This window comes from Phoenix dactylifera, chromosome 3, assembly GCF_051530095.1.
Source record: "Phoenix dactylifera cultivar Ajwa chromosome 3, Ajwa_hap1_PhDact_Kaust_v1.1, whole genome shotgun sequence".
In the NCBI taxonomy this organism is placed as follows: Eukaryota; Viridiplantae; Streptophyta; class Magnoliopsida; order Arecales; family Arecaceae; genus Phoenix; species Phoenix dactylifera.
The window spans coordinates 47,502,284-47,530,231 of NC_143192.1; the positions used below are offsets into that span (position 1 = coordinate 47,502,284).

General features: G+C 39.8%; 1 protein-coding gene across 1 annotated transcript; it reads left to right on the plus strand.

Annotated features, from left to right (window-relative positions):
- The first annotated feature begins 94 nt into the window (after positions 1-94).
- On the plus strand, positions 95-27,908 carry LOC103716328 (phosphatidylglycerophosphate phosphatase PTPMT2). Its single transcript, XM_008804285.6, has 6 exons — positions 95-735; positions 2,468-2,590; positions 4,510-4,603; positions 6,159-6,241; positions 6,324-6,413; positions 27,264-27,908. The coding sequence occupies exons 1-6, from the start codon at positions 487-489 to the stop codon at positions 27,666-27,668; spliced, it is 1,044 nt and encodes a 347-aa protein (XP_008802507.4). The 5' UTR covers positions 95-486; the 3' UTR covers positions 27,669-27,908.
- The last annotated feature ends 40 nt before the right edge of the window (positions 27,909-27,948 follow it).

A 27,948-nucleotide genomic window follows, 5' to 3' on the forward strand; every position in this document is an offset into this window, starting at 1 on the left:
CATCGACGAAGCTGCGAACGCATATGGTAGCGACGTAAACCGTCTTTCTCGAAGACTGGCCTTCTAAGTTATTCGGTGGGGTAGGGAGGACAGCTGGTAGTTTCCGAGGGGTGACCGCTCTTTCCGTTTTGAGGGAGGGAAAGATGAAACGAGGAGGCGTAAAATTTTAGAAAAAAATCTGGAAGAGAGATAGATGGCTTCTTCGATTTGAGATCAAGAAAAGGAGAATAGCTTGCGGCCGTGGATTCCACACACACTCTCGCTATCTCCTATTTCCCATCTATCTCCCCCATCGTTGCCTTTTGATGCGATCCCTCTTGGATCGGAAACCTATGGTTTCTTTTCCCTCTTTGGTCGTTTCAATCGGTTGCGATAGAACCCTCCGGATTCTGTGAGATGTGAAGAATTCGTCTGTTGGAATTGGGGATTTTGTGTTCGTGGGTTGGGATTTGAGATTGAATTGGGGGAAATTGGGGAATTTGAGGAATGTATATTGAGGAATTGACCGAGGGTGATTCGGGAGGAGGTGGAGGAGGAGAAGGAGGAGGACGAGGACGAGGAGGGGAAGGTGAATCATCGATTGCTGGGGTTAATGACAGGAAGGTTGAGTTATTGGATGCGAAGAGGGCGGTGGTTGGGGTTGGGGCTCGGGTTCTCTTCTACCCGACTCTTTTGTATAATGTTCTTCGCAATAAAATCCAGTCCGAGTTTCGTTGGTGGGATGAGGTCGATCAGGTTTGTGCGATTCTGTCATTTTGCTCCTCATTCTGCAGTTTTATTTTTGCCTTTTGAGATTTTGTTTATTTCATTTTATGAAATTTTTGCCCTCCAACTTTGGATGACTGTTGATTGCCATAAGATATGATCAGTTCTTGTTTTCCTATCAAGAAGTGATAGACTATATTTTGTTGGCACTACATAAAATTGAAGAATGATGTGGAATTATGGTGGTGGTAAATTCATACTTATTAGCACAAAAATAAAAATAAAACTATAGAGGGACGGATTTGAAGGTTCAGTTGTTACGATTGTAGTTTATGAGGTTTAGATTGACGAGAGGCAGGTGCGATGCTGGGTGAATTGAGTGGCACACTATTGTTTACCAAATTCATTGGCTAGGGCGAGAGAGTTCAAATAGCTGTAGGAGTAAAAAACATAGACTCTATTATAAATCTTTTAAATATAGGATGAACATGGATTTCAGCCTTAATGTATATCTAGCAATGGGTGCTGGCTAGAAGTCAGCAAGCAAGATGTTAGAATAAAACAAAAAAAAAAATGAAAATTATTCAATCCAGTCATAAATAGTTGATTACTGTTCTGGTCTGTAGCCAGATTTTGGATATTGTGTTAAATTTTGGAACAGTTTGGTTTCATTTAAAAAATCAACACAAAGTTGATTGGCAGCAAGAGTCAGCCATTACATATAATTTTAATTTTCCTCTAATATCAAAAGTAAACAAAGATGAAAAAAAGAGTCTGATTGGTAAACCTTTGAATGTGAGGCAAAAGCTTCATGAATTCATCTTTATATATAAATGAATAGCAAGAGGAAGAAAATCATGTGAAAACTGAGTCAAAAGATATCAGTGTTATGTTTGGGGCTGCAAGCGAATGATGTGGAAGCAACTGGAGCATGACCTTATTCAATCCAAACTGAAGAGTTCTGAATCAGGCTTATTTACTTTTGGCTCATTTCAAATGTGCATGTGATATGGATTTAAGAAGCTATGTCCTGTTATTTATAATTTTATACAGTTATTCATGGATTTGTGTTATTGATGTTGATTATTGTGCTTGTTTATTAATCTTTTGTGAAATGGTTTTTTTGGTAATGCATCCATGTTGTTTTGGTTGTTGATTTCTTTTTCATAAATGCATTTTTCTTATTATTTGTGTTTTTTTTAAAAGGAAAACCTGATTCACCCCCTCCCCCCCCCCCCCCCCCCCCAAAAAAAAAAACCAATTGGTCGGTAAAAATAAATTTTAAATTTGACCCAACCTACCAGAAAGTCAGTGGATTGGGCTTTGATTCAAAATTGACCTGATTCAAATATGGATCAAGCTTGGAGCATGCCAAATTCCAATCAATCTTGACCAAATCAAGTCAGGCTTGGTTCATTTGAGCTGTGCTGTGTGATAATCCAAAGAAATTGGGCAGTCTTGGTGAGGCCCGATCACCTAGGTAGGTGCCCTGAAAGTAGGGTGACCTGTGACTGCCCATGCGGTGGGCCTCGCCTAGGAGCTCTCAGTCTAGGTAGGCAACTAGGTGCCCAGGCAGGTGTCTGTAACAATTATGATATGTAGATACTGCATGCATTAAGATATTGTATATTATTATCCCTGTTATATACATGTATATTAAAAAGTGGTCACATTGACAGATCATTTTCTCTTGCATAATTTTGATTTCCATGCTACTTTTCTTATATGATGTGTTTTATAGAGACTAACTTATTGCCATCAGTTTTTACTGCTAGGTGCTGTTCCATTCCCTAGTGATGTTCCTCGCCTGAAGCAACTTGGTGTTTGTGGAGTTGTCACGTTAAATGAACCATATGAGACCCTGGTCCCTACATCACTATATCTTGTAAGTACTTTATTTTCTGTTGGCCTTATTTTATGTGCATGACATAGATATATTCGCAGGCATCTTGTTCTCCTCATCTCGTGTAATTTTTTGTAATGTGACAGAGTAAATTGTACATAGTTGAGAAAGGTAATGCAATGGAATAAAGATGATTTGATTAAATTGGTTCTGCATGTACCTACAGGCCCTTGAAATGAGCAATGCATAGAGGAATCACAGCCCTCAAGTGGATTTGATAGTTTGAGCTTAACTAATCTTGAATCATAATTTGAAGTTATATAATCTTAACTTAATGTGATATCTGATGCACTATCTTTGACAAAAGCAACTACCATGCCCGCATAACATATTATGTTTTTTTACAAAGATAATATTAGATTTCCATAAATTTCAAATGTAACCTGTATTTGTTTTGTCCAGCCATCTCAGACCATGGATAAGTTATATGAATGGATTGTGAACTGGTAGAAATAAATCTGCTTTATTCCTTTCAAATCTGCAAAAGATCGAATATTGCTTTGTGAAGGGAAATCAGGCAATGTCCTGCTACATATATTCTCATATCTTGTTATTGTTAAATTTTTTTAATACATTAGTTAATAGATAGAATGGATAGGAATATAAACAATCTACTGTTAATGTTTCTTCTTTTTTTTTTTTAATTTGTGTTCATGACAGCTTTTTTTTTAGAATTTTCCTAATACAGGCAATGTCCTGCTACATATATTCTTATATCTTGTTATTGTTAAAAAATTTCTAATACATTAGTTCATAGATAGGAACATAAATGTCTACTTTTAATGTTTTCTCATTTATATTTTTTTTGCTTTTTGTTTATGTCGTGTTTTGTAGACTTTTGTTCATACTTTAATTTCAAAATTTATGTCCAAAGCCAGTACAATTCAGATTGAATTTGATCAGTTTCACTTTAAGGCCTCTGCCATAAAGTGCTGCCACCACTATTTGTTTAGCAATTCTGTTGTTTATGTTGTCCTCTGAGGTTTCTATTTTAATGGCATAATTCATGCAAGGCATCCTTGCCTTTATAGAGATTTCTAACAATGCAAACTTTGGCTACTAACTTGCACGACAGGTACTTACTCCCATTTGCCTTCTTGTGCATAGATTCTTGCCTTCAGCAAATTCTTGCATTTGATTATATGGTAAAAAGCATGGAATGCCGTACCGGTCCGTACCGGCCGGTACGGGCCGGTACATACCGGTCCGGCCGTGGACCGGTACCGGAACGGATAAAAAACCGGTATTTTCCGGTTTTTTATCCGAACCGGCCGGTACGGGCCCGTACCGGCCGGTTCGGGCCCGTACCGGCCGGTTCGGGCCCGTACCGGCCGGTTCGGAGCCCGTACCGGCCGGTTCGGAGCCCGTACCGGCCGGTTCGGAGCCCGTACCGGCCGGTTCGGAGCCCCCGGTTCGCACCAGTACGATTTTTTTTTTTTTTTAGAACCACAGCGCCGCGCGCTGTGGTTTTTGAAACCACCGTGTACCGGCCGGTACGGGACCGGTACCAGCCGGTACGTACCGGACCGGACCGGTACCGGACCGGACCGGTACCGTACCGGTCCGGCCGGCCACCGGTACGCCGACCGGTACCGGTACGGCGGACCTTGGTAAAAAGTATTGAGAGAATTATGTAAAAGCAAGTGACTGCAATACTTGAACTGCAAATCCTTCCTTACTTTTATATTCTTGAAATTTGCTACCAGTTTATTGGTATTTCATCATATTTCTGGGCAGTGCTATTTTCACCCTCAGTGGTTATGACTGTTTTTTGATGACTAAAGTAATTTGGACGTTTTTCTTCTCAAGTACATAAAAGGCAGTTCTTTTTATTCATTGTTCTATATGAATTTAAATGAGACAACTCTTTATATACATTTTCTTTTTAATTATTATTGTAGGATCATGGGATTGAACATTTGGTGATACCTACAAGAGATTACCTCTTTGCCCCATTGATTGGAGATATTTGTCGAGCTGTAGATTTCATCCATGGTAGGCATTTGCCTTCTTTGACTTTAGCATGCTTATCAGATAAATTTATCTTCTATGGTGCGGAGCCTTAATTATGATGCAATATTTATTTAGTGTAGTTGCATTATCGGAATTAGACCTGATTGTGTGAGGTCTAGTTCACTGATTCACCAACATTTAGTAAGTAACAAAATCTGTTAGAATTTCAAAAAAAAAAACGATATTTTTGTATGCAAACACTATTTGAGATTTCTTTTGACCAACTTATTGAAGAAGTTACAATACACAATCCTAATTTTGTTATTCCTGACATATACAAATTATTGGTAGCGATATTGCGATATTGTCTAACTTTCTCAGTTATATAATCTGATGCCCTTTTTCATAACCTTCTCCTTGCTTACAAATCATTATATATTATTTTTCTATTTAAGGAAACTTTCATGCACCACCAAACTTTAGTTCAGATGGTTCTACCCTTCGCCACTTAAGGGGCAGGGGTTTGATTTTGAAGGGTGGCAAACCTCCTTGTGGACCCTGTCACTCAGTACTCCAGTTGTGTGGTATATCACAAACAGAAAAGGTCAAAAATATATGTATGATACATAATGTGAAAAATAGCAAGAACACATGGCCATGTTCCTCACTGATTCTTTCATACTCCTAATTAAGCATGAAATGTGTGGAGACATTTGTTGAAGGGACCTTGTTGAGAATCACGAGAGAAAGTGCGGTGGAGGTGGGAGTGGGCATTGGTGTTTTTTGTGTGTGTGTGGGGGGGGGGGGGGGGGATGGAGCATGAGGTTAGTGGGTGTGTGCATGTCTGTATTTGTGTGTGTGTGTGTGTGTTGTGCGAGGGGGTGGCGTTGGGGGGGGGGAGAAGAGAGAAGGGGGGGGGGGGGGGGTTATTATAAGATTATATCACATGTTTGGAAGGCTGCAGCTTCTTTAATTAATTGGCCTATCTCATGGATTCTCGAGCCACAAATTCCTAGAAAGGATAGACCTAAGTGGTTTAATTTCTTCCCTTAGAGAGTTCTTGCTAGATATCTCAGGAATGTTTAAACACTAGTTTTGAGCACTTAGTTATCAGTGAGAAAAGAGACATAATCAGTATTCTCTCTTTCTTTATGGAGAGATCTTTTTGTGTAATTTGTCATTTATGTTGGATAAAAGGGCACCTCTTTCATGATTACTGCTGATACATGGCATTACAGCCAATGTTAAGTCTCGAAGTCAGGCTCTATACTGGTATCTTACCACTCCACCCACTCCTATACAAAACAAACCCTGGTATAGATCAGTTCTCGAAACCTATGGGAAATTTGGAAGGAAAATTTACAGGCTCAAAGCTCCAATGCACTCTCTATAATATAGATGACATGATAATGCTTGTTTTTTACCATGGTGCCATTGAAACCCTTTTTTTAACTTTCATATTTTCCCATGCTCACTAGCGAAGTTGGACCTCTGTTCTTTGGGATTGAGTTGTGAAAAAAGATTATGCATGTCTTTTTGGTTGATTTTTCTTTATTTTTTTAATGTTGATCTTTTCTTTTTTGTGGACTCTATGAAGAGAATGCATCCAGTGGGAAGACTACATATGTTCACTGTAAAGCAGGTCGAGGCCGCAGCACAACCATTGTTCTCTGTTACCTGGTTTGTTGCATGATTAGCCTTTCTTTAAGGAAATAGTGATGTCCATTTGCAATATCTTTTGTAATAGAATTTTATCTTTTAGGTGCAACATAGGCATATGACACCTAGGGCAGCATATCGATATGTCAGATTAAGCAGGCCAAGAGTTCTTTTAGCTTCTTCACAGTGGCAGGTAACTCATAACAGCCTCTGCAGGCTCTTGATAAGCATTATTGTTCTGTCATCTTTATCATCATCAGTTTATTTTTCGGTCTACTCTTCTCTCATCTCTCTTTTCTCTATTATGAAGATGAATCTTGTAGGCTATCTTTATTGATTTTTTTTTTCTATTTAATTATTGGATTGAGCCTTATTTGATAAATAAGTATGCAGATTAAACAAATCAGATTGTTGTCTCCTATGTCTGTATTGATTGGCATTTCGGCAGGTTTTCAAAATAATTCTAATTGCACAAATCACTTATTTGATAGTTAGATACATGTTGACATGCTGGCTGCTTAGAACTGACATTAGGTTTATCAGTATGTATTTCGTCATGATGTTTTTTTCCCTCCCTTCTTTCTTTTGGAGAAGGGTGGTGGTATTGATAATGAATAATTTTAAGCTTATCAGCACTTTATAATCTGTTTCTTTTTTTCCCCTGCAGAACTGCTGCAAAACAAGCTTCTATTTAATTTGTTACTAGAAAATAACCCGCGCTACGTGTGGCAGGATAAATTGAATAACAGAAAAAAAATAGCAGGGTTTGGTGGTGGTGGTGTTCGGCAGACCACAGGGGGGGAGGGGAGAGAGAGAGAGAGGGAGGGGGGAGGGGGAGAGAAGGATAGGGCAACCGAAGCTCTTGGCCACTGAGAAACTATCGTCCTAAGCATGTGAAGGCAACATATTTGATTGACTGTTTTTGTTTATGAATAGCAAAATGGTAAAGATCCTTGAAAAACGTTCTATAACTCGATTTTGCCGTTCCTCCGTTTGAGATTTTTTTTGCTCTCTTATCTATGTTTAGCATTACCCCTTCTCCATTTATTACACTTAAAACTACTGTTCCAAACTTCCAATATATTATTGGCTGTTACTGATTACCATTTTTCTCTATAATCCATTTTTATCATTTCCCTTCTCCCTTTTATTACACTTAAATCTACAATTACAATATATTATTGGCTTTTGCTGATAAATGCAAGACAATGAAGATATTTACAACTCTTCATGTAGACGTTACACAAAGCAAGATGTTGGATACTATAACAGGTAGTGGAAATAACTATTTTATAGCGGCACATAGATAAAAGAAAGTACACCTTTCAGCATCTTTTAGAGGTAATCCTGACTTTGAATTCTCTGCATTAGAAAATAGCATCAATTAGAAAGGTATTAGTTTTAAAGTATGATGAGTGACCATAAGTTTCCGTTGTTGATCAGAGAGAAATCTCTAACATCAAGAATGAAAAAAGCTTCAGATATCACTAAACCTCAGATGCAAAGATATTTGAGCATTTAGCAAAAATACACATATGAGTGCCACAAAAATACTAATGGCTTATTCAGTCAACTATTTACAAATTGTAACAGGATATTTGGTCAATCAGAATGTTGCAATTTGCTGGTATGCTCAATTGGAAGCTCACACTTTAAAAAAAAAAAAAGCTAATTTCATATAGAAGAGGCACTGCAAAATCAATTGTAGCAGGACATTCAGCCAATTCCATTTGGTTGAATGTGGATACAAATTTAAACTTCTTCCCAGGCACTTCGTAGTAATCATGTAGCGGTCATACTAACTTGTGATTTCAATATTTGTGAAATGCATCTTCTGTATTTCAAATTTTGTGATGTAGCATTTTCCTCAAAAAAAAAGAAAGAAAAGTTATTAAATGTAACATACCTTGCATCTTTGCCAGGTACATTGTAAAATGTGCACCCATTGCTGGACTGATCAATAAAATGCTCCCAACGTATTAATCCTATGAAATGAGTGAGAAAATTCAGGATGGTTACTTCAGTTTAGATTTGATTATCAGATAGAACTTTGTTGAAGAAATAAAATGGAAAAACCAATTTGGCAGAGAGCTGAATACATGGCTTTCTGGTGTTATGAAAGAATGATCTCTTTTATAGACACTTCGTGCAAATCCAGGTAAAATCCACCAAGTAATGAGTAAAGATGCTGGATGATGACATTTCCACCCACAAACTTGATGAAAGATATGAGACTATATTCAAGGTGACTGATGTGATCATAATTTTAAAGCTCTGAGTCACAGCCTGTTCTCTTGTAATAATGTGCATATCAACCAAAACGTTGTTCAAACAATGAGAATCAAACCTTGTTTTAGAAAGATCTTCTTTTCCTCTTAGAAACCTACCAGTCAACATCTAGTTTATTTGTTCAGCAACTTCTATAGAAATTAGGAGGCAATACATTGTGACATATTGGATTAACCTTTCATGCTGAAATGTTGTCTAAAGTCAAAGACTTCTATCCATCTTACAGTTGACTCCACCATATCTATCATCTATAGAATTCTACATGATTGGATCATTTATCTCGATCCATATTCTCTCCATTATCATTTTCCTTGCATGGTTGCATCATGTTAGATATTTTGCAAGTCCCTATAAACCATTGTCAATCATCAGTAAGCTTCATTTTATGCCCTATGCCAGTCCGATTCCCTTGAAACCTCCAAACTCATTCAAACCAGAACATCAACTGATATTCCTTGCATTGGGCCATAGTTCTTGGTCTAAGCAAAAAGTTTACAGTAGACAAGACCTTGTGTTATCTAGACAAATAGCTTAAATTTCATAGATTCTATCTGGTCTAAGTGAAAATATGAAGAAAAAAAACATGACGAAAAGAAAACATGAGTAAAATTTTGAACCACCTTTCTTTATTTACCTGAGTTGATAAGTGGGTGGTGGACTCTAGGTGATGACTCCGGTGGCACGGTTCAACTGCTGGCAATGAAGAGAAGGTGGTGGAAGTCGAACATGCTACTCATACATCCGAGTCTCTCCTTCACCCCTTTTACCAAATACCAGCCCCAATGCCATTCCCTTCCAATCTCTGCCAGCCCACCCCTCAAAATGTGTGAGGAACCTTAAAAAAATAAAACAAAAGAAAAAGAATGCATTGAGCTGAGAAGTGGGGTGATGGACTCTAGGTGATGACTCCGTTGGCATGGTTCGACTGCTAACAATGAAGAGAAGGTGGTGGAAGTCGAAGTAGTGGAGCATGCCACTAATGCATCCAACTCTCTTCTTCACCCCCTTTACCAAATACTGGCTCCAATGCCATGCCGTTCCAATCTCTCTCTTCTACCTCTCCCAACCCACCCCTCAAAACATGTGAGAAACCTTAAAAAAACAAAACAAATAAAAAAGAATGCAATGGGACACTCCTTTCAAACTCCAGCCACTTACTTGTGAAGTGAAAGAAAAGGAGGAAGAGATGAGGTGGACCGACTACAGGCTAATTAAGAGCTAAGTGAGAAACGGAACGGGTGGTGAAATTGTGAAATCTATTGGGGAACAGATTTATCTGAAACAAATATTTTATTGGCAGTTGAAAAGGACTTTTTCTTGCGGAGCGGGCGAGGCGGGAGCAGAGGATGGCCCTTGCGCTGTCCTTGATGGAATTCGAGAGGGAGGGAGGGAGGGAGAGAGAGAGATTGAGCTGGGAGCCAAGCCTGCTTACCGAAGGCAATGGCGGAGATGAAGGCTGGCCACGAAACCGAGGGGAAAAGGGGACCTTTTTGGCTGCCGAATCTGGTGGCTAGCAACAATCGACCGTTGCTTTGGGGGAGGAGAGAGGTGGGGATGGGGCAGAGCGAGAGAAAGAGAGGAAGAGGACAACGTCGGTGGTGGTGGTTTCCGACGGTGAGGGAGGACACGCACACATGAGAAATAGAAGGGTAGGCCATGTCCCTCCCCTATCAGAATGATGCTCCGGATGGGCAGCCATGCTGCAGGGTGCCCGCCCCATACGGGGGAATGAGGTGGGTATGGGGGGCAGCGAGGGGTTAATGGAGCATGGAGGTGTTGACCTTTGCCCCAACTTCTCATATGGAGAGCAGATATGGCCTGCTTAAGGAATCTAGGTCAGGACTCGGCTATCACATTTTCAACACATGTCATGCATTGAGAGAGCTGAACTCCCCTTTAATTTAGTTGTATAGATGAGCAACTCAAGCCAAGAAATTTAGTCCATTCACTGGCTTATTCTGAACCATTAAATCATGATTTTGAAAACTTCATTTCATTTTGACATTGGACAGGTCATGTGGGTTTCACTTTTTAGTAGTATCGACTCGAGATTTGGTAGTTTTGGCCCAAAAATATTGAAAAATATATAAAAAAGGAGAATGTTAAATAATAAATCAAATCACTCTTCATTTTAAAAATATTATATTGATTGCAACTATTGAATATGTTGTTTTGTTGGTGTCATGTTGAAACATATAATGTATTGAATGCAAGCACGCATGTATGCCACCTCTTTTTCTTTAAAACTAAAATCATTTCATACTTTACATTGTTTTAGAGTGTGATGTATCATTTTATTATTTGATGATAATGTAGTGTATATAAGCTAAACCATTATTTGTTTTAAATTTTAAATAGCAAATCCTATCTCAAAAAATTTACTACTATAATTTTTTTCGGAATTCAAGTCACACTATTTTCAAATATACTGCTAAACTTGCAAAGTTCAATCTTAATCTGGGAAAATACTTGGAATTCAAAGAAATTAAAATGATCAGTATTAATTACCCATATATGCAATTGGTTTGACCCATAAACAAGTTTTGTGAAACTCCAAAAGTGACGCTGCTTGTGGATTGTAGTGGATCAAATCAAATCATAGTTGAGCAGCATAAATTTCACCAAGGGCCAAGGGGGATAGCTTTTGCTATTGTTTTCAGTTTATTTAAAAGTCAAAATCTGATATCAAATTCTAGCCGATTCACTTGTATTGCTACTGCTTCTGACAATCTGCATGGATCTTCATGGTATGCATACAAATGTTGCCATTATAAGGTGCTCTACTCTGGAGGCGTAGGCCCTTATTTATGATATAGCTTCTGATGTGGGTTTTGAATTGTTTACTCATGAGGCCCTTGCCTTGGATTATTTGCAAGTTGTTATGGTGTTTTTAGTGAAGAGGTAAATGCTAAATTTGAATCATAAACAGATTGTTTGTAGGACAAGCTTTTAAAATATCAAGGGACCAAATTGAGTGTAACTATAGACATGAATAGAAGAAAAAGAGTTTGCATATTAGTTAAACCAAAACGGAAGCGTACAGTTTGCAGTTTTAGTGTTTTTGTGTTCAAGTTGTTTGTGGAAGTAGTTTTGTCATCATTGCCATTGGAGGCTTCACGAGGTGCACAGTGATTGGTTTCAAGTACTTGTTAGGCTGACCATATTGTTGAGTTGGAAATGCACAATTTTAGTAACAGCACAATATGTAGGGTTTGAAATAGTGAGAAACAACTCTGAAAGGGGAAGACTTAATAGTGTTTCAAAGACTATTCCCGATGCTTGTTTTTGTCAAAGTTGTGCACTAGCATTATGAGGTGGTTGATTAAGTGCCTTGTTAGTTTTCTTATAGGAGACTTGGAGCCTAATAGTGCACAATGGGCTAGCTGAGCTTGTTGCTGCAGATTGTGGCTAGTAATTATGTTATTTGGGTCCCTTAAATTATTGGACTTAAGTATGTAGTAAAAGTTGCAAAAAGTTGGACTTTTATCATCTTCCATAAAGGTTATCTTATTTTGCACATTTTCTGCATGCATTTTGAGACACTATTTCACATTTGAGTCAGGTGGATTTTTGGGGGAATCACTTCTAGAGTACAGCAGGGTAAATTGATTTTGCAATTTTCGGTGCCATGTTCATACCTGTTAGACACTTTCTACTGGAGTTTTCCTATTTCCATTACATGCATAGTAGCATGTACATGGTTTTCCAAATTCAGCATTTTCCAAAACTAAATTCTACCAAAAGTAGCTCAAAGGAACTGCCGACCTACCTTGAAGCTCGGCATCAAGCATGTGGAGCTTGCTCACTATTCACAAACTTGATGTGGACCATTGAGGATTAAAATTTACCATATGGTGAAATACTGCATAATGTTTTGTATATTTGAATTTCGATGCCTTGTTTATCTGCATCTCATATGTTCTTTAGGTTTTTAGATAAATTAGTTGACAAATCTTTGTTGTATGAATTCATGATATTATTGCTTGATGCATCACTATTACATGAGTGAATCAGAATTGCTGTGCTTGCATTTCTTTATTTCAATTCTATTTTGATATATAGTGTAGAAATAGCATTCTTTTGCACCGACTAAATCTGTTGCTTTGTCTTGGTTTTGCTATACTTTATTTGTGAGGACCCACGTTGGGGAGATTTTGGGTAATTATGTAGGGCCAAGGACCCAAACAACACCTTCTTTGCTAGCCTTTTTGGGTGAGATATTAGGTTGTTATAAATTGTATCGGAGCAAACTCAGTCCATGATGTATGTGGACTAGGGAAGGTGCAGCACGGGCTCTTTTGGGGCTACCATGGATAGGGCTGTCAACGGGCCGAGCTGCTCGGGCTCGGCTCGAGCCCGGCTCGGTAAAAGCCCGGCTTGAGCTCGGCTCGTTAGTCAAACGAGCCCGAGCCCAAGCCCAAAATGAGGCCCGTTTAAATCCGAGCTCGAGCCCGAGCAGCTCACGAGCCCAAATGAGGACTCAGTCCAAGTAACAATTTAATTGAGTTCCAATTAAACTTGGACTCAACCCAATTAAATTTTATTTGGCTTAATCAATTTAATTCCTAATCTGATTGAACCTAGTTGGATTTAGATCAGACCCAACCTGAGCTAACCCAAATCCATTTAATTTTTTTAAATCGAATTGGATTGGTTTGGGTTCGGACCCAACCCGTTAACCCGAACCCAACCCGTTAACCCATTCCCTCTATCTCCTCTTTCTTTTTTTTCTTCTCCTTTCTTCTCGGTTTCTCCAGAAGCTTCTCGCACCGGCGCACCGGGTGTCCCTCCCCTCCCCTCTCGCCTTCCTCCTCCGCCGCCGATGCCTCACTGCCTCCTTCCGCTGCCTGGGAAAGAAATCACACCCGAGGCTCCTCTCCCTCTTTCTTCTCCGTTTCTCCCCCTCCCTTTTCCTCTCTTTGCCGACTCCTCCACCGGCGAGACTGCGACAGAGGAGGGGAGGAGAAGCCCTCCTCCACCAGCGAATCAGGGGAGGAGCCAAGGAGTCCCTTGCACGGGAGGAGAAGCCCTCCACCGGCGAATCAGGGGAGGAGCCGACGAGTCCCTCGCACGGGAGGGTCAGGCCACGGCCGACGGCGCCCGCGGCGGTGCCTGCGGTTGACACCCGTGCCAGCGGTGCTCGTAGCCGAAACCGGCGGCCGCCTCACGCGACGAGTTGAGACCATTCTTCTCTTTTTTTTTCTTTCTTTCCTTCTCTTCTTTTCTTTCTTTCCTTCATTCTTCTCTCTGCTACGATTTTAATCTTGCTCTTTTAAAAAGGGAAATTAAATGTAGAATACCCCAAGTATAGTGTGTAGCAAAGTGATATACTCGGTGAGTCCGAGATCGAATCCACAGGGATTTGACAGTAAACAAAAACTAAAGGCTAAATAATATTCAGATTGACAAAAATATAATTAAGGCATTAGGATTCAGCCAAGCACTTAATCATGCTTTTCTTAAAATCATCTATTAATCATAATTAAATAGATTTAATTTTATGGGCAGCACTGCAGTAATTCTATTTTAAACTACAGGAATTTCTAAGTATCTGTTATACCCAGGGAAAATAACAAATCAAAAAAAAATATATAAGTTTGAAATGATTTCTATAAATTTACTGCACCATAAATCAAATCACTAACATTGAAATCCCATTGATGATTAAAGAAAATACATAAAGAAGATGCTAGGCTTTTCCCTAGCCTTAGCTAAAAAAGGTTTAGCTACTCATATGAGATGGAAGCATTTTTATAAAAAGGATTAGCAAAGAATAACTTAAAATAAAACATAAATCCTTTTTTCCTTCCTATTCAGAAAACAGAGTGCTCTGTTTTCTTTCCGAATGGCTTCCTCCCTTTCCTCCCGAATGGTTCCTTCCTTCGTGGCATCTCCCAGGGGAATGTAGTTGGTTGGAAAAAGAATGAAAGCCCCCCCCCCCCTTTTCCTCCTCTCGCCTGGGCCCTTTTATAGGCTGCCCCTTTCTCTCTCTCGTCCCCATTTCAAAAAAAGGACAATAATGATCCTCTTTGCTGTTACTGAATGCAGGGATTAGAGAGAATTGCGGACGCCACGAGTGCTCCAAATTCTAAATGCTGCGGTTGCTTGAGATGGGAAGCTGGGAAGATATTGACGTTGGGAAGTTGAGAAGACTCATGGAACAAGTTGGGATTTATTTGCTGGAAATGAAGTGGAGGACTCGGCTTGGGAATGATCCGGTTACTGGGATGCTTTTGCTGCTGGGATGGTTCCGCTGGAACACGTGGATGGCCGTTGGGGTGTTGCTTCATGGATGAAAGAAAGAGCCGGTTTGGGAGACTGGAAACCAAGCGGCTTGAAGACCTTTTGCGCTGCTGAAATACTGCCGTTGGGAGGTTGAACGTTGCAAATGTGCTTGGAAACGGATGAGACGCGGCTTGGGGACGACGTGAGATGCCATGCGGACGGTTTCTGGATGTTGGATCGTTGAAGAGTTGGGCAGTTTGGTCAGACGATCTTGGCTGGGAAGCGGAGTGGTCACGAACGTCGCTGATAGAAGCCACGCGCTGAGATGGGGAGCGTTGAATGTGGAAGCGACACGGGCAGATGGCTTGCGGACGGTTTGGTTTCGTGTTTCCTTGGCGGATGAGATGCCACGGTGCTTGGAATTGAAGAGCCCGTTTGCATGTGCATGGAGGTCCACGGTCGGTTGGGAAAACTGGGAAGCTCCTCACAGCCGCTGGCTCGAACGGATGGAATGTTGTGACGGTTGGGAAATCCCTTGCTTCAGCCCGTTGACGTGGATACATGGGAATTTTAGGTTAGGAACTGTTGAGTCGCCACATCACGGACACTGGAGAATTTATTGAGCTCGGGCTGCCAGGCATTGGGCTGAAACCTAGCGTTATTGAATCTCTTGAATTACTTGCACTCAGACACAAATAAAACATTAATTTATTAATTTTATTAATAAAGATTAGCTATAATACTAATTAAGATAATATGAAAATTTTACTTTTGTACTCTCATCACACCCCCCAACTAGCTTATTGCTAGTCTCTAGCAATTTAGTGTGAAAATGATAAAATGAGGGTGCAAAAGTATTGTTTATTTTATTAATATATATCAATATGCATGAATTAAAATAAATACTCACTTTCGTAGAGCATTACGATTACACTTAGCACGTGCAACAAGCCGTTAAACCCCTAGGTTATCCTAGTGGACGAGTGTTGTCTCGTGAGGGTTTGCAGTGATGTTACCCACAAACATCGTTTTTAAGTTAGAAGATACTTTAAAACATAGCAACCCTTAAGGCAAATGTAAATGTGACGTCTCAGAATACCTATACCTCCACCACAATTGGGTACCCCTTGAGTTCTAGGTGCACTACTCAAATTCACAAGTGTTAACTACCATTTGTTAGCTCCCGACCCACTAAATTTTCCGAATATCACAAGTTATTTGTCCAGAATGGTTCGCATATAAAAATGAAGCTATCAATCCCAACTAGATATCCCGGGTACACAGAGTTCTAAAATAATGGAGTCAAACCAGTCATCCACATGTCACTTAGTTTTAGTTTAACTAACCCACTCATTTTTTTATTATTATTATTATTTTTAATTATTATATTTTTTTTTCTTTTACAGTGACTACAACAGTCCAACTCCATTAGGCTGTAGTAAGGTCCATGTAACGAGCTTTGGGTCAATGACTCTCGATCCAGTTGGCTCAAGGCATTAGGTGAAACACCCCTCGGACTTAATTACTCGAACCAGACTATGCCACGAGGCCAGACTAATCACTTATTTCAGTTATTTTCATCTTTTTACGCGAACACTCGCTGCTTTGTAGGCAAGAGGCCCGGTTGCTTAGTGAAGACAAACTGTATTATTTCTCTTTTTTTTTTATGTAACGTGACTGTATTGTGACTATAGGTCAACCAAGGTCAGAACATAAGGCACCCAGGTGATCTAGCCGGAAATTTCAAACTCTATCTTTATGTGAAAACCAAATCATGAACTTTAGGACAAGGACACTCGTACTTCTCTTGCGAATAAGGTCAACAAACAAATAGATAACACAAGTGAACTCCTGAGGTTTTCTTATTGTCATTGAATACTTGTGTGGGGATCTAGTAATAGGTCTCTGATAAGTCATAATGCGCTCCTTGCCTTAATAGCTGCATATGTTTATTTGCTTAGAAAAATTAGAGTGGTAATTAAATGCAACAAAATATATGTTTGTTATTATTATTACTATTATTATTATTATATCTATATATTTATTTATTTATTTTTTTTTTTTGAAAGATATGACAATTGATATGATATATAGAAAAATACAGTAATCTCTCCCCCCCAACTTAATTTCAACATTGTCCCCAATGTTGCAACATGAATGCACAAAATAGGGCATTAATGATTGTATGAAGGATAATAAGGCTGAAGGTGAGAATTTACCTGATAGAATGACTGCATACTGTTGTTGCTCTCCAATTGTCATTATAACAGAAAATGAAAGGAAGACAAATTATGATACAAACAGAGGATCTCTAGCAGATATAGAGATCAATCCTGATAAACAGGATCTTCCAGATTGGTCGATTCAACCTCTGGGGTAAAGTTGTCTAAAAATAACTTCAAACGTTGGCCATTTACTTTAAAAATATTACCGGTGTTTGGATTCTCTATCTCAACAGTTCCATACGGATAAACAGTTTTAACTATAAACGGTCCAGTCCACCTAGATCTCAATTTTTCTGGAAATAAATGAAGTCTTGAATTATACAATAGAACTTTCTGGGAAGGCTCAAATGTTTTTCTCATAATATTTCTATCATGAAAGACTTTCATTTTGTTCTTATAAATTCGAGCATTCTCATATGCTTCATTCCTGATTTCCTCTAGTTCATTAAGTTGAAGTTTGTGTAGTGAACTAGCCTTATCTATATCAAAATTAAATCTCTTAATAGCCCAGTAGGCTTTATGCTCCAATTCCACAGGCAAGTGACACGGTTTACCAAAAATAAGACGGTACGGAGACATACCAATCGGGCCTTTAAAAGCAGTACGATAAGCCCAAAGTGCATCAGTTAAACGCAAAGACCAGTCTTTGCGATTTGGATTAACCGTTTTTTCTAGAATATTCTTAATTGATCGATTGGATACTTCAACTTGTCCACTTGTTTGTGGATGATAAGGGGTGGCGATTTTATGGGTGATTCCATATTTTCGCATTAAAGCCTCAAAAGGCTTATTACAGAAGTGTGAACCCCCATCACTGATGATGGCTTGAGGCGTTCCAAATCTAGAAAGAATGTTTTCTTTTAAAAATTTTAACACAGTTTTATGGTCATTATTCTTGCAAGGAATTGCCTCTATCCATTTGGAGACATAATCTACAGCTACTAAGATGTATAAATTTCCGAATGAAGGAGGAAATGGACCCATAAAATCTATTCCCCAACAGTCAAATATTTCGATAATTAAAATTGGGTTGAGGGGCATCATATTCCTACGAGTTATCCCACCTAACTTTTGACAACGCTCACAAGCTTTGCAAAAGTTATGGGAATCTTTGAACAAGGTGGGCCAATAGAAACCGCACTGTAAAATTTTTGCAGTCGTTTTCTTAGCAGAGAAATGACCACCGCAAGCTTCAGAATGACAAAAGAAAATGACACTAATAAATTCGTCATTAGGTGCACATCTCCTAATAATTTGGTCTGGGCAGTATTTGAAAAGATAAGGATCATTCCAGAAGAAATTTTTTATTTCGGTCAAATTTTCTTTTGTCCTGTTTATTCCAATGAATCGGGAGTTCACCCGTGACAAGAAAATTTGCAATGTCTGCAAACCAGGGTGACGACTGGATCTCAAAGAGTTGCTCATCAGGGAAAGTGTCTCTTATGGGTGAATTGTCTATGGAATCTGGAAGAGTGAGACGGGACAAGTGATCAGCTACTACGTTCTCTACCCCCTTTTTATCTCTTATTTCTAGAAAAAATTCTTGGAGCAGAAGGATCCACCTAAGCAAACGCGCCTTAGCATCCTTTTTTGAAAGAAGGTACTTAAGGGCAGCGTGGTCAGTGTAGATAATGATTTTGGATCCAATCAAGTAAGACCTAAATTTGTCTAGTGCAAATACTACGGCGAGTAGTTCCTTTTCCGTAGTGGTGTAATTCTTTTGTGCACTATTTAAAGTCTTACTTGCATAGTAGATAACATAAGGCTTTCTTTCTTTTCTTTGTCCTAGAACTACCCCAACTGCATATTCACTAGCATCACACATAATTTCAAAAGGAAGCGACCAGTCAGGTGGTTGCATGATGGGAGCAGAGGTCAGCAAGCTTTTAAGTTTATCAAAAGCTCTTTGACATTCTTTAGACCACACAAATTGGGTTTCCTTTTGAAGGAGATTACATAAGGATTTAGATATTGAGCTAAAATCTTTAATGAATCTCCTATAAAATCCTGCATGACCCAAAAATGAGCGTATATCTTTAATAGTTTTTGGGTTGGGTAAATTAGCAATTAAGTCAATTTTAGCCTTGTCTACTTCAATTCCTTCAGATGAAATGACATGCCCGAGAACAATTCCCCTAGTTACCATGAAATGGCACTTTTCCCAGTTTAAGATTAGATTCTTCTCCTCACACCGAATTAAGACTAGCCTTAAATGGTTCACACAGTTTTCAAAAGAGGAGCCGAAAATAGAGAAATCATCCATGATTACTTCCAAAAAGCGCTCAACCATGTCAGAAAAAATACTGAGCATGCATCTTTGGAAGGTTGCAGGAGCATTACATAATCCAAATGGCATTCTCTTGTAAGCAAAAGTGCCAAAAGGACATGTAAACGTGGTCTTTTCTTGATCTTCAGGATCAATTGCAATTTAGTTGCATCCTGAATAGCCATCTAGGAAGCAATAAAATGTGGCCTGCCAACCTTTCTAAGATTTGATCAATAAAAGGTAGAGAAAAATGATCCTTCCTAGTGACAGAATTAAGTTTTCTATAGTCAATGCATACACGCCAACTAGTGGGGACCCTAGTTGGAACTAATTCATTGTTGGCATTTTTGACTACAGTAATACCAGATTTTTTCGGGACCACTTGGGTTGGACTTACCCATTTACTATTTGAAATTGGGTAGATCATACCCGCATCCAGAAGTTTCAGAACTTCTGCCCTAACCACATCCTTCATGTTTGGGTTCAATCGACGTTGAGGTTGACAAGAAGGTTTGGCATCAACTTCTAGGTGGATTCTATGAGTGCAAATTGAGGGACTAATTCTCTTGATATCAGCAATTGTCCACCCTATTGCTCCCTTATGTTCCTTGAGAATTTCTAACAATTTTAATTCTTGACTTTGTTCGAGTTGGGATGATATGATCACAGGAAAAGTCTCTTCTTGACCAAGGTATGCGTACTTGAGCTCAGATGGCAAAGGCTTTAGCTCAAGTTTAGGTGCTTGAACACTAGATGGTAGAGGACTATTGTTGTATGGAGGTAATTCTTCAAAACGAGATTTCCACCTATCTGTATCCAACAAAGGAGCTGAATCTAATATAGCACTGATTTCTCTAAAGTTTTGGTTTGTCTCTGTATGTCCAAAATGAGTTAGGCATGTTTCTAAAGGATCAGAAGAAAGAGATGGGACAAGAGCATCTTCTACAATGGAGTCGATCAAATTAACTCCATGAATTTCATCATTTTCATTGTCGTTATCGGGTTGTTTGCATATGTTAAATATATTAAAATCTATAATCATATTCCCGAATGACATTTTCATTATTCCATTTCGACAGTTGATCAAAGCATTGGAAGTAGCTAGAAATGGGCGGCCTAAGATAACAGGTATTGGAGTGGTACAATTCATGACAGGTTGGGTATCTAATACTATGAAGTCGACTGGAAAATAGAATTTATCAATTTGGATAAGTACATCCTCGACTACTCCTCTTGGTATCTTTATAGATCGATCAGCAAGTTGGAGAGTAACCTTAGTGGGTTTTAGTTCACCAAGTCCTAACTGTTCATAAACTGAATAGGGTAGTAAGTTAACACTTGCACCTAAATCAAGAAGGGCTCGTTGTATCCTGAAGTTTCCTATGATGCAAGATATGGTAGGACAACCAGGATCTTTATACTTAGGTGGGGTGTTGTGTTTGAGAATAGCACTCACATGTTCAGTTAGAAAAGCTTTCTTTTGTACATAAAGCTTTCGCTTTATGGTACAAAGATCTTTTAAAAATTTGGCATAAGATGGAATCTGCTTAATGGCATCTAATAGAGGAATGTTAATCTTTACTTGTTTAAAGATATCCAAAATTTCTTGATCAGGTACTCTTTTTTTAGCCGCAAGTAAGCGCTGAGGGAATGGAGCAACTATTTTATGATGAGGTATTGGATCATCTTGTTCAGTATTATTTTCATCCCTTTTCTCAATGGATTTTTCAGGTCTGTCATCCTTCGTTGGAATTTCTTTGTTAATTATTTTTCCGCTACGAAGGGTCGTAACAGACTTAACTTGTTCAAATTTAGGTTGGGATGAACTTGCTTCATGGACCTCATGTTGACCCTTTGGGTTAGATTGAGGTTGGGCTGGAAATGTCCCTTTTTCCCTAACATTGAGTTGAGCCTCAATTCTACCTACAGAATTTTTAAGTTCTTGAAGTGACTGCATGGTATTCTGATTTATCTGGGTCTGCCCTTGCATGAATGCCTGCAAAGTATCCTCAAGAGATCTCCTATGGGGTGGCACATAGGGTATGGAATTCCCTTGAGATTCATTGGCAGTGGGTCCATGTCTCCAACTAAAGTTAGGATGGTTTCGCCAGTTAGGATTATATGTTTCAGGAAATGGTCTCTTATAAGCATTTGTGAAATTTGCTTGATCATGCAACACTTCTTGGAAAGCAGGGATTGTAGGACAATCCTTGGTCACATGTGCATTACTCTCGCAAATTCCACATATACTTTCAACAATAGTTTGTGCTTTTCCTATATTGGCTTTGCTTAATTCCATGGCTTCAACCTTCCTAGTCAGATTAGCAATTTTTACATTGACATCATTATCATCTTTAATAAGATATATTCCTCCTTTTGCATTAGGTGCTATTTTAGATTTTTCATTTTTATCTGTTGTATCCCAAGCTTGTGCATTTTCTGCCAACAGATCAAAATAGTCCCAGGCTTCCTCTGGTTTCTTATTCATAAATTCACCATTACACATCATTTCCACGAATTGTCTCATATTGGAGGTCAAACCATCATAAAAGAAACTGATGATTCTCCAAATTTCGTATCCATGATGTGGGCAAGCAAGCAGAAGGTCCTTAAATCTTTCCCAACACTGGAAAAATGTTTCTCCATCTTTTTGAGCGAAGTTCATGATATTTCTTCTAAGTGTGTTCGTTTTATGTGTTGGAAAGAATTTCTTTAAAAATTTCCTTGTCATCTCTTGCCAGGTAGCTATGGTCCTAGGTCTTAAAGAATGTAACCATGACTTAGCTTTTTCCTTTAAAGAAAAAGAAAATAACTTAAGCTTCACTATCTCTTCATTGATATTATTAAATTGAAGTGTTGAACACGCTTCATCAAATTCTTTTAGGTGCAAGTAGGGACTTTCGGAGTCAAGTCCATGAAACTTTGGGAGTAATTGGATTATTCCTGGTTTCATGTCAAAGGCTCCCGCAGCAGTAGGAATAACCATGCAAGATGGAGTACTGGTCCTAGTAGGTTGTAGATAATCACGAAGCGTTCTAATAGGTAAGTCATCTTGAAATTCATTATCTCCCTGATTACTACCATTATCTTCCATTTGATTATTTGAACTTTTATCCCTAGATTCAACTCGGAATAATCTTTTCGTTTTATCCCTTTGCCACAACCGCATATACTGACTAATTAACCAGTCGACTTTTTTTTTAATTATTATTATTATTAATTATTTATTTATTTATTTTGTATATATATATATATATTTTAGAGTTTTGGATGAGTATGAATATTACCTAAAGCTATGAATATTGACACCCTGCTACTAAAATTATTCACAATCAAACAGTATCAAAGCATAGCACCTTTATTTCTAATGTTTTCCTAAAAATTTCTAGACAGCTCCTAACTGGTTTGAAGAGTACACTTAAGCCTCCAATCCGGTCTAATAACCTAGTCGACCAGGTAAGCTCCCAGGTAAGTGGAGGGGTCACGATGCGTATAGCAAAGGTCCCACTTAAAACCCACTTTCCTCGAACAGAAACTGTCTCCCTTCAATCACTTAGAGGGACAAAGCTTGCCTAGACATCGACCGGGGTCATAGAGCGAAATTGGTGCAACTTTCAGTGGTCTTCGTCCTATTGAGCTCGAATATCCTTAGGGGCCAACGTCTAGTTGATTTTAATTAGGCTTAGGATATTTATGCACTGGGATGATTTTTTGGCTAAGGACGAGTGATGAAATTCCGACCTTATCTTTTTAATGGGTTCAGCCCTTAGATTATTTTATGCAAATGCTTTATACTATATGCAACAATCAAGAAGATTTTTAACATTTTATGTCATGACATTAAATTGCATTTGAATAGTTGATCAAGCAAACTAGCTAAAATTTTTTTCTTTTTATTTATTTATTTTTTTATTATTTTATTATTTTAATTAATAATTTTTTTAATTTTTTTTAAACAAGAGTAAAATTCTAATCTAGGAAAAATAGGACTAGTATGAACAAAACAGAAAAATTAATTTAAATACTCACGGTCGGAGTTCGTTCACTCCGGGAATCCAAAAATGTGATCTTGATCTTCCTCGTTACTGGTCCTGCTTTGTATCGTCCTTGAATCTGAAAAAATTTGAAATTTCAGCTGTATTAGAAATAAAGAAAAATTGAAGAAACAGAAAGTAAAAATTGAAATTTTGCAGCCTTGTTCTCGTTCGCACGTTGCAAATCCCCGGCAACGGCGCCAAAAACTTGCTACGATTTTAATCTTACTCTTTTAAAAAGGAAAATTAAATGTAGAATACCCCAAGTATAGGGTGTAGCAAAGTAATATACTCGGTGAGTCCGAGATCGAATCCACAGGGATTTGACAATGAACAAAAACTAAAGACTAAATAATATTCAGATTGACAAAAATATAACTAAGGCATTAGGATTCAGCCTAGCACTTAATCATGCTTTTCTTAAAATCATCTATTAATCATAATTAAATAGATTTAATTTTATGGGCAGCACTGCAGTAATTCTATTTTAAACTACAGGGATTTCTAAGTATCTGTTATACCCGGGGGAAATAACAAATCAAAAAAAAAATATATAAGTTTGAAATGATTTCTATAAATTTACTGCACCATAAATCAAATCACTAACATTGAAATCCCATTGATGATTAAAGAAAATACATAAAGAAGATGCTAGGCTTTTCTCTAGCCTTAGCTAAAAAAGGTTTAGCTACTCATATGAGATGGAAGCATTTTTATAAAAAGGATAAGCAAAGAATAACTTAAAATAAAACATAAATCCTTTTTTCCTTCCTATTCAGAAAATAGAGTGCTCTATTTTCTTTCCGAATGGCTTCCTCCCTTTCCTCCCGAATGGTTCCTTCCTTCGTGGCATCTCCCAGGGGAATGTAGTTGGTTGGAAAAAGAATGGAAGGCCCCCCCCCCCTTTTCCTCCTCTCGCCTGGGCCCTTTTATAGGCTGCCCCTTTCTCTCTCTCGTCCCCATTTCAAAAAAAGGACAATAATGATCCTCTTTGCTGTTACTGAATGCAGGGATTAGAGAGAATTGCGGACGCCACGAGTGCTCCAAATTCTAAATGCTGCGGTTGCTTGAGATGGGAAGCTGGGAAGATATTGACGTTGGGAAGTTGAGAAGACTCATGGAACAAGTTGGGATTTATTTGCTGGAAATGAAGTGGAGGACTCGGCTTGGGAATGATCTAGTTACTGGGATGCTTTTGCTGCTGGGATGGTTCCGCTGGAACACGTGGATGGCCGTTGGGGTGTTGCTTCATGGATGAAAGAAAGAGCCGGTTTGGGAGACTGGAAACCAAGCGGCTTGAAGACTTTTTGCGCTGCTGAAATACTGCCGTTGGGAGGTTGAACGTTGCAAATGTGCTTGGAAACGGATGAGACGCGGCTTGGGGACGACGTGAGATGCCATGCGGACGGTTTCTGGATGTTGGATCGTTGAAGAGTTGGGCAATTTGGTCAGACGATCTTGGCTGGGAAGCGGAGTGGTCACGAACGTCGCTGATAGAAGCCACGCGCTGAGATGGGGAGCGTTGAATGTGGAAGCGACACGGGCAGATGGCTTGCGGACGGTTTGGTTTCGTGTTTCCTTGGCGGATGAGATGCCACGGTGCTTGGAATTGAAGAGCCCGTTTGCATGTGCATGGAGGTCCACGGTCGGTTGGGAAAACTGGGAAGCTCCTCACAGCCGCTGGCTCGAACGGATGGAATGTTGCGACGGTTGGGAAATCACTTGCTTCAGCCCGTTGACGTGGATACATGGGAATTTTAGGTTAGGAACTGTTAAGTCGCCACATCACGGACACTGGAGAATTTATTGAGCTCGGGCTGCCAGGCATTGGGCTGAAACCTAGCGTTATTGAATCTCTTGAATTACTTGCACTCAGACACAAATAAAACATTAATTTATTAATTTTATTAATAAAGATTAGCTATAATACTAATTAAGATAATATGAAAATTTCACTTTTGTACTCTCATCACTCTCCGACAACGAACCGTCGGAACTGAGCTCGGCTGCTCGTTCTTCTCTCCGACGGAGATGGGGCGGGCTCGGGCTCGCCGCTCGGGCTCAGGCTCAGGCAAACGAGCTTTACGAGCCTGAGCCCGATACAGGGCTCGGTACCAAGCCCGGGCCAGGGAATTTGTGAAACGAGCCGAGTTGAGCCTGTGGAGGCTCGAGCTCGGCTCGGCTCGTTAACAGCCCTAACCATGGATCGATTATGGTACTTTGATTGTATTTAACTGGATTTGGACCCTTAGCCTGGTGAAGATGCTAGGCCTTAAAACAAAAAAAGAGTATATGAGGACCAATATGGGCGTGTGTTTAGTTTCACATCAGTTATTTGTAGGGCTCTTAACGAGCCGAGCCCGAGCCTCCGTAGGCTTGGCTCGGCTCGTTTCACAGATTCCCCGGCTCGAGCTCGGGCTCAGGCTCGGTACCGAGCCTTGTATCGGGCTCGGGCGGCACAGCCCGGCTCGAGCTTGGGCTCGTAAAGCTCGTTTGCCCGAGCCCGAGCCCGCCCCATCCTCATCCCCATCCCCGTCTCCATCTCTGTCGGAGAGAAGAACGAGCAGCCGAGCTCGGTTCCGACGGTTCGTCGTCGGAGAGAAGAATGAAGGAAAGAAAGAAAAGAAGAAGAAAGAAGGAAAGAAAGGAAGAAAGAAAAAAGAGAGAAGAATGGACTCATCTCGTTGCGTGCGGCGGCCGCTGGCTTCGGCCACGAGCATCGCCGGCACGGGCGTCAGCCGCAGGCACTGCCGAGGACGCCGCGGGCCCAGCCGCGGGCTCCGCCGGCCATGGCCCGACCCTCCTGTGCGAGGGACTCCCCTCCTCTGTGATCTATCGTAGATGCAGTCTCGCCGGTGGAGCCGTGGAGGAGTCGGCAAAGAGAGGAAAAGGGAGGGGGAGAAATGGAGAAGAAAGAGGGGGAGGGGCCTCGGGTGTGATTTCTTTCCCAGCAGCAGAAGGAGGCGGCGAGGCATCGGCGGCAGAGGAGGAAGGCGAGAGGGGAGGGGAGGGACACCCGGTGCGCCGGTGCGGGAAGCTTCTGGAGAAAATGAGAAGAAAGGGGAAGAAAAAAAAAAGAAAGAGGAGGTGGAGGGAAGGGTTAACGGATTGGGTTTGGGTTAACGGGCTGAGTTCGAACCTAAACCAATCCAATTCGATTTAAAGAAATTAAATGGATTTGGGTTAGCTCGGTTTGGGTCTGATTTAAATCCAATTGGGTTCAATCAGATTGGGATTTAAATTGATTAAGCCAAATAAAATTTAATTAGGTTGAGTCCAAATTTAATTGGGACCCAATTAAATTGTTAATTGAACTGAGCCCTCTTTTGGGCTCGTTTGGGCTCGCGAGCTGCTCGGGCTCGGGCTTGTTTGACTAACGAGCCGAGCTCGAGCCGGGCTTTTACCGAGCCGGGCCCGAGCAGCTCGGCCCATTGACAGCCCTAGTTATTTGCTAGGAAGATCTTGGATACTTATATAGGGGGCCAAGGAACCCAAAGAATACCTTCTTGGCTAGCATTTTTGAAGGAGGTCCTAGATCATTACATTATCTCTGTACTCTATAAAATAAAAATAAAAAAGTACTATAATATAAAAAAGATGCATAGATTCATAATATAAAGTCAGGTGACAGGTCCGAGTAATGGCAATGATTCCAAGCACTTCTTTTTAGATTATACTATTTTGGAAACCTGATTTCATCATGTGGATATGTAAAAATACAGAATTTTCAATCCTAGTAGGAAAAGGCAATAACAAGTTGCTATGTGAATGTATTCATTCTTGTAATACTTTGTAGAGGTGCTAACTTATTAGAAGAAACTTAATATTGAAGTGTTAGAATTGGTTTTGTAATGTAAATTTTTTTCAGGAAAAAGTGTTGATCCTTTGTAATCTTGTTTGTGACATTGTTCGATGAAATCTCTACTTTTTGTTTGCACCAAGATGACCAGCATTGCGAGCATTAGTTATCCTTGACAAATTTGCTTTTGCCGTATGGTTTGCAGGCTGTCCAAGAGTACTACCGGCTAAAGGTGAAGAACTCTGGAAGATCTAGCTGTCTGGACAGTCCAATTGTAAAGTCACCAGCACTGGTCACCACTCGAAACCTGGTGGCTTTCGAGGACAGCTCCTTTGTGGTAGTATCAGAATCTGACCTTGATGGGTATGATGGGGATGTTGGACCAAGCAATGTAGGCAGTAGCATATGGGCAGAGCTGAGCCTAGCATACAGGGTGCAGTTTGCTAGCCAAGCAGCTATTGCAAGGCTCTCATGTTTCTGGCTTGGGTGTGAAGCTAATCAGGAGATACTGTTGACTGATAAGGTTGGGAGGGAGAGCTGCTCTTTGGAGGCCGATCAGCTGGGAAGTGGACATCCCTGTTTATTGCAAGGAATGGTGGTGAAATTGTAATTATGTTGTTATCAATCTTTTTGGTTTTCCTTCATGTATCCGAATCTTCAGTCCCTTTTGGCATGTTTTAGCATAGCTGGGAAAGCAAAAGGACTCAGGTCGGGGTTGCATGCATGAGTACAACTTGTATGTATGTGAAATAAATTGTACAACATTATGTAATGAGATAACGAATGACATCGTATGTACTGCATCCTTTCTCCTTGCGTATAAACGAAAGATCTAGTACTTGGTTTGTCATAGCATTTTGTTTCAGGCATTTATAATGCACCCTTTGAAC

What these genes read in the sequence shown, in the direction of transcription:
- LOC103716328 (XM_008804285.6), top strand. Translation starts at nt 487, where the DNA reads ATGTATATTGAGGAATTGACCGAGGGTGATTCGGGAGGAGGTGGAGGA. An exon ending in GGTGGGATGAGGTCGATCAG is followed by an intron (nt 736 to 2,467) that starts GTTTGTGCGATT and finishes TATTGCCATCAG; the next exon opens with TTTTTACTGCTAGGTGCTGT. An exon ending in CCATTGTTCTCTGTTACCTG is followed by an intron (nt 6,242 to 6,323) that starts GTTTGTTGCATG and finishes TTTATCTTTTAG; the next exon opens with GTGCAACATAGGCATATGAC.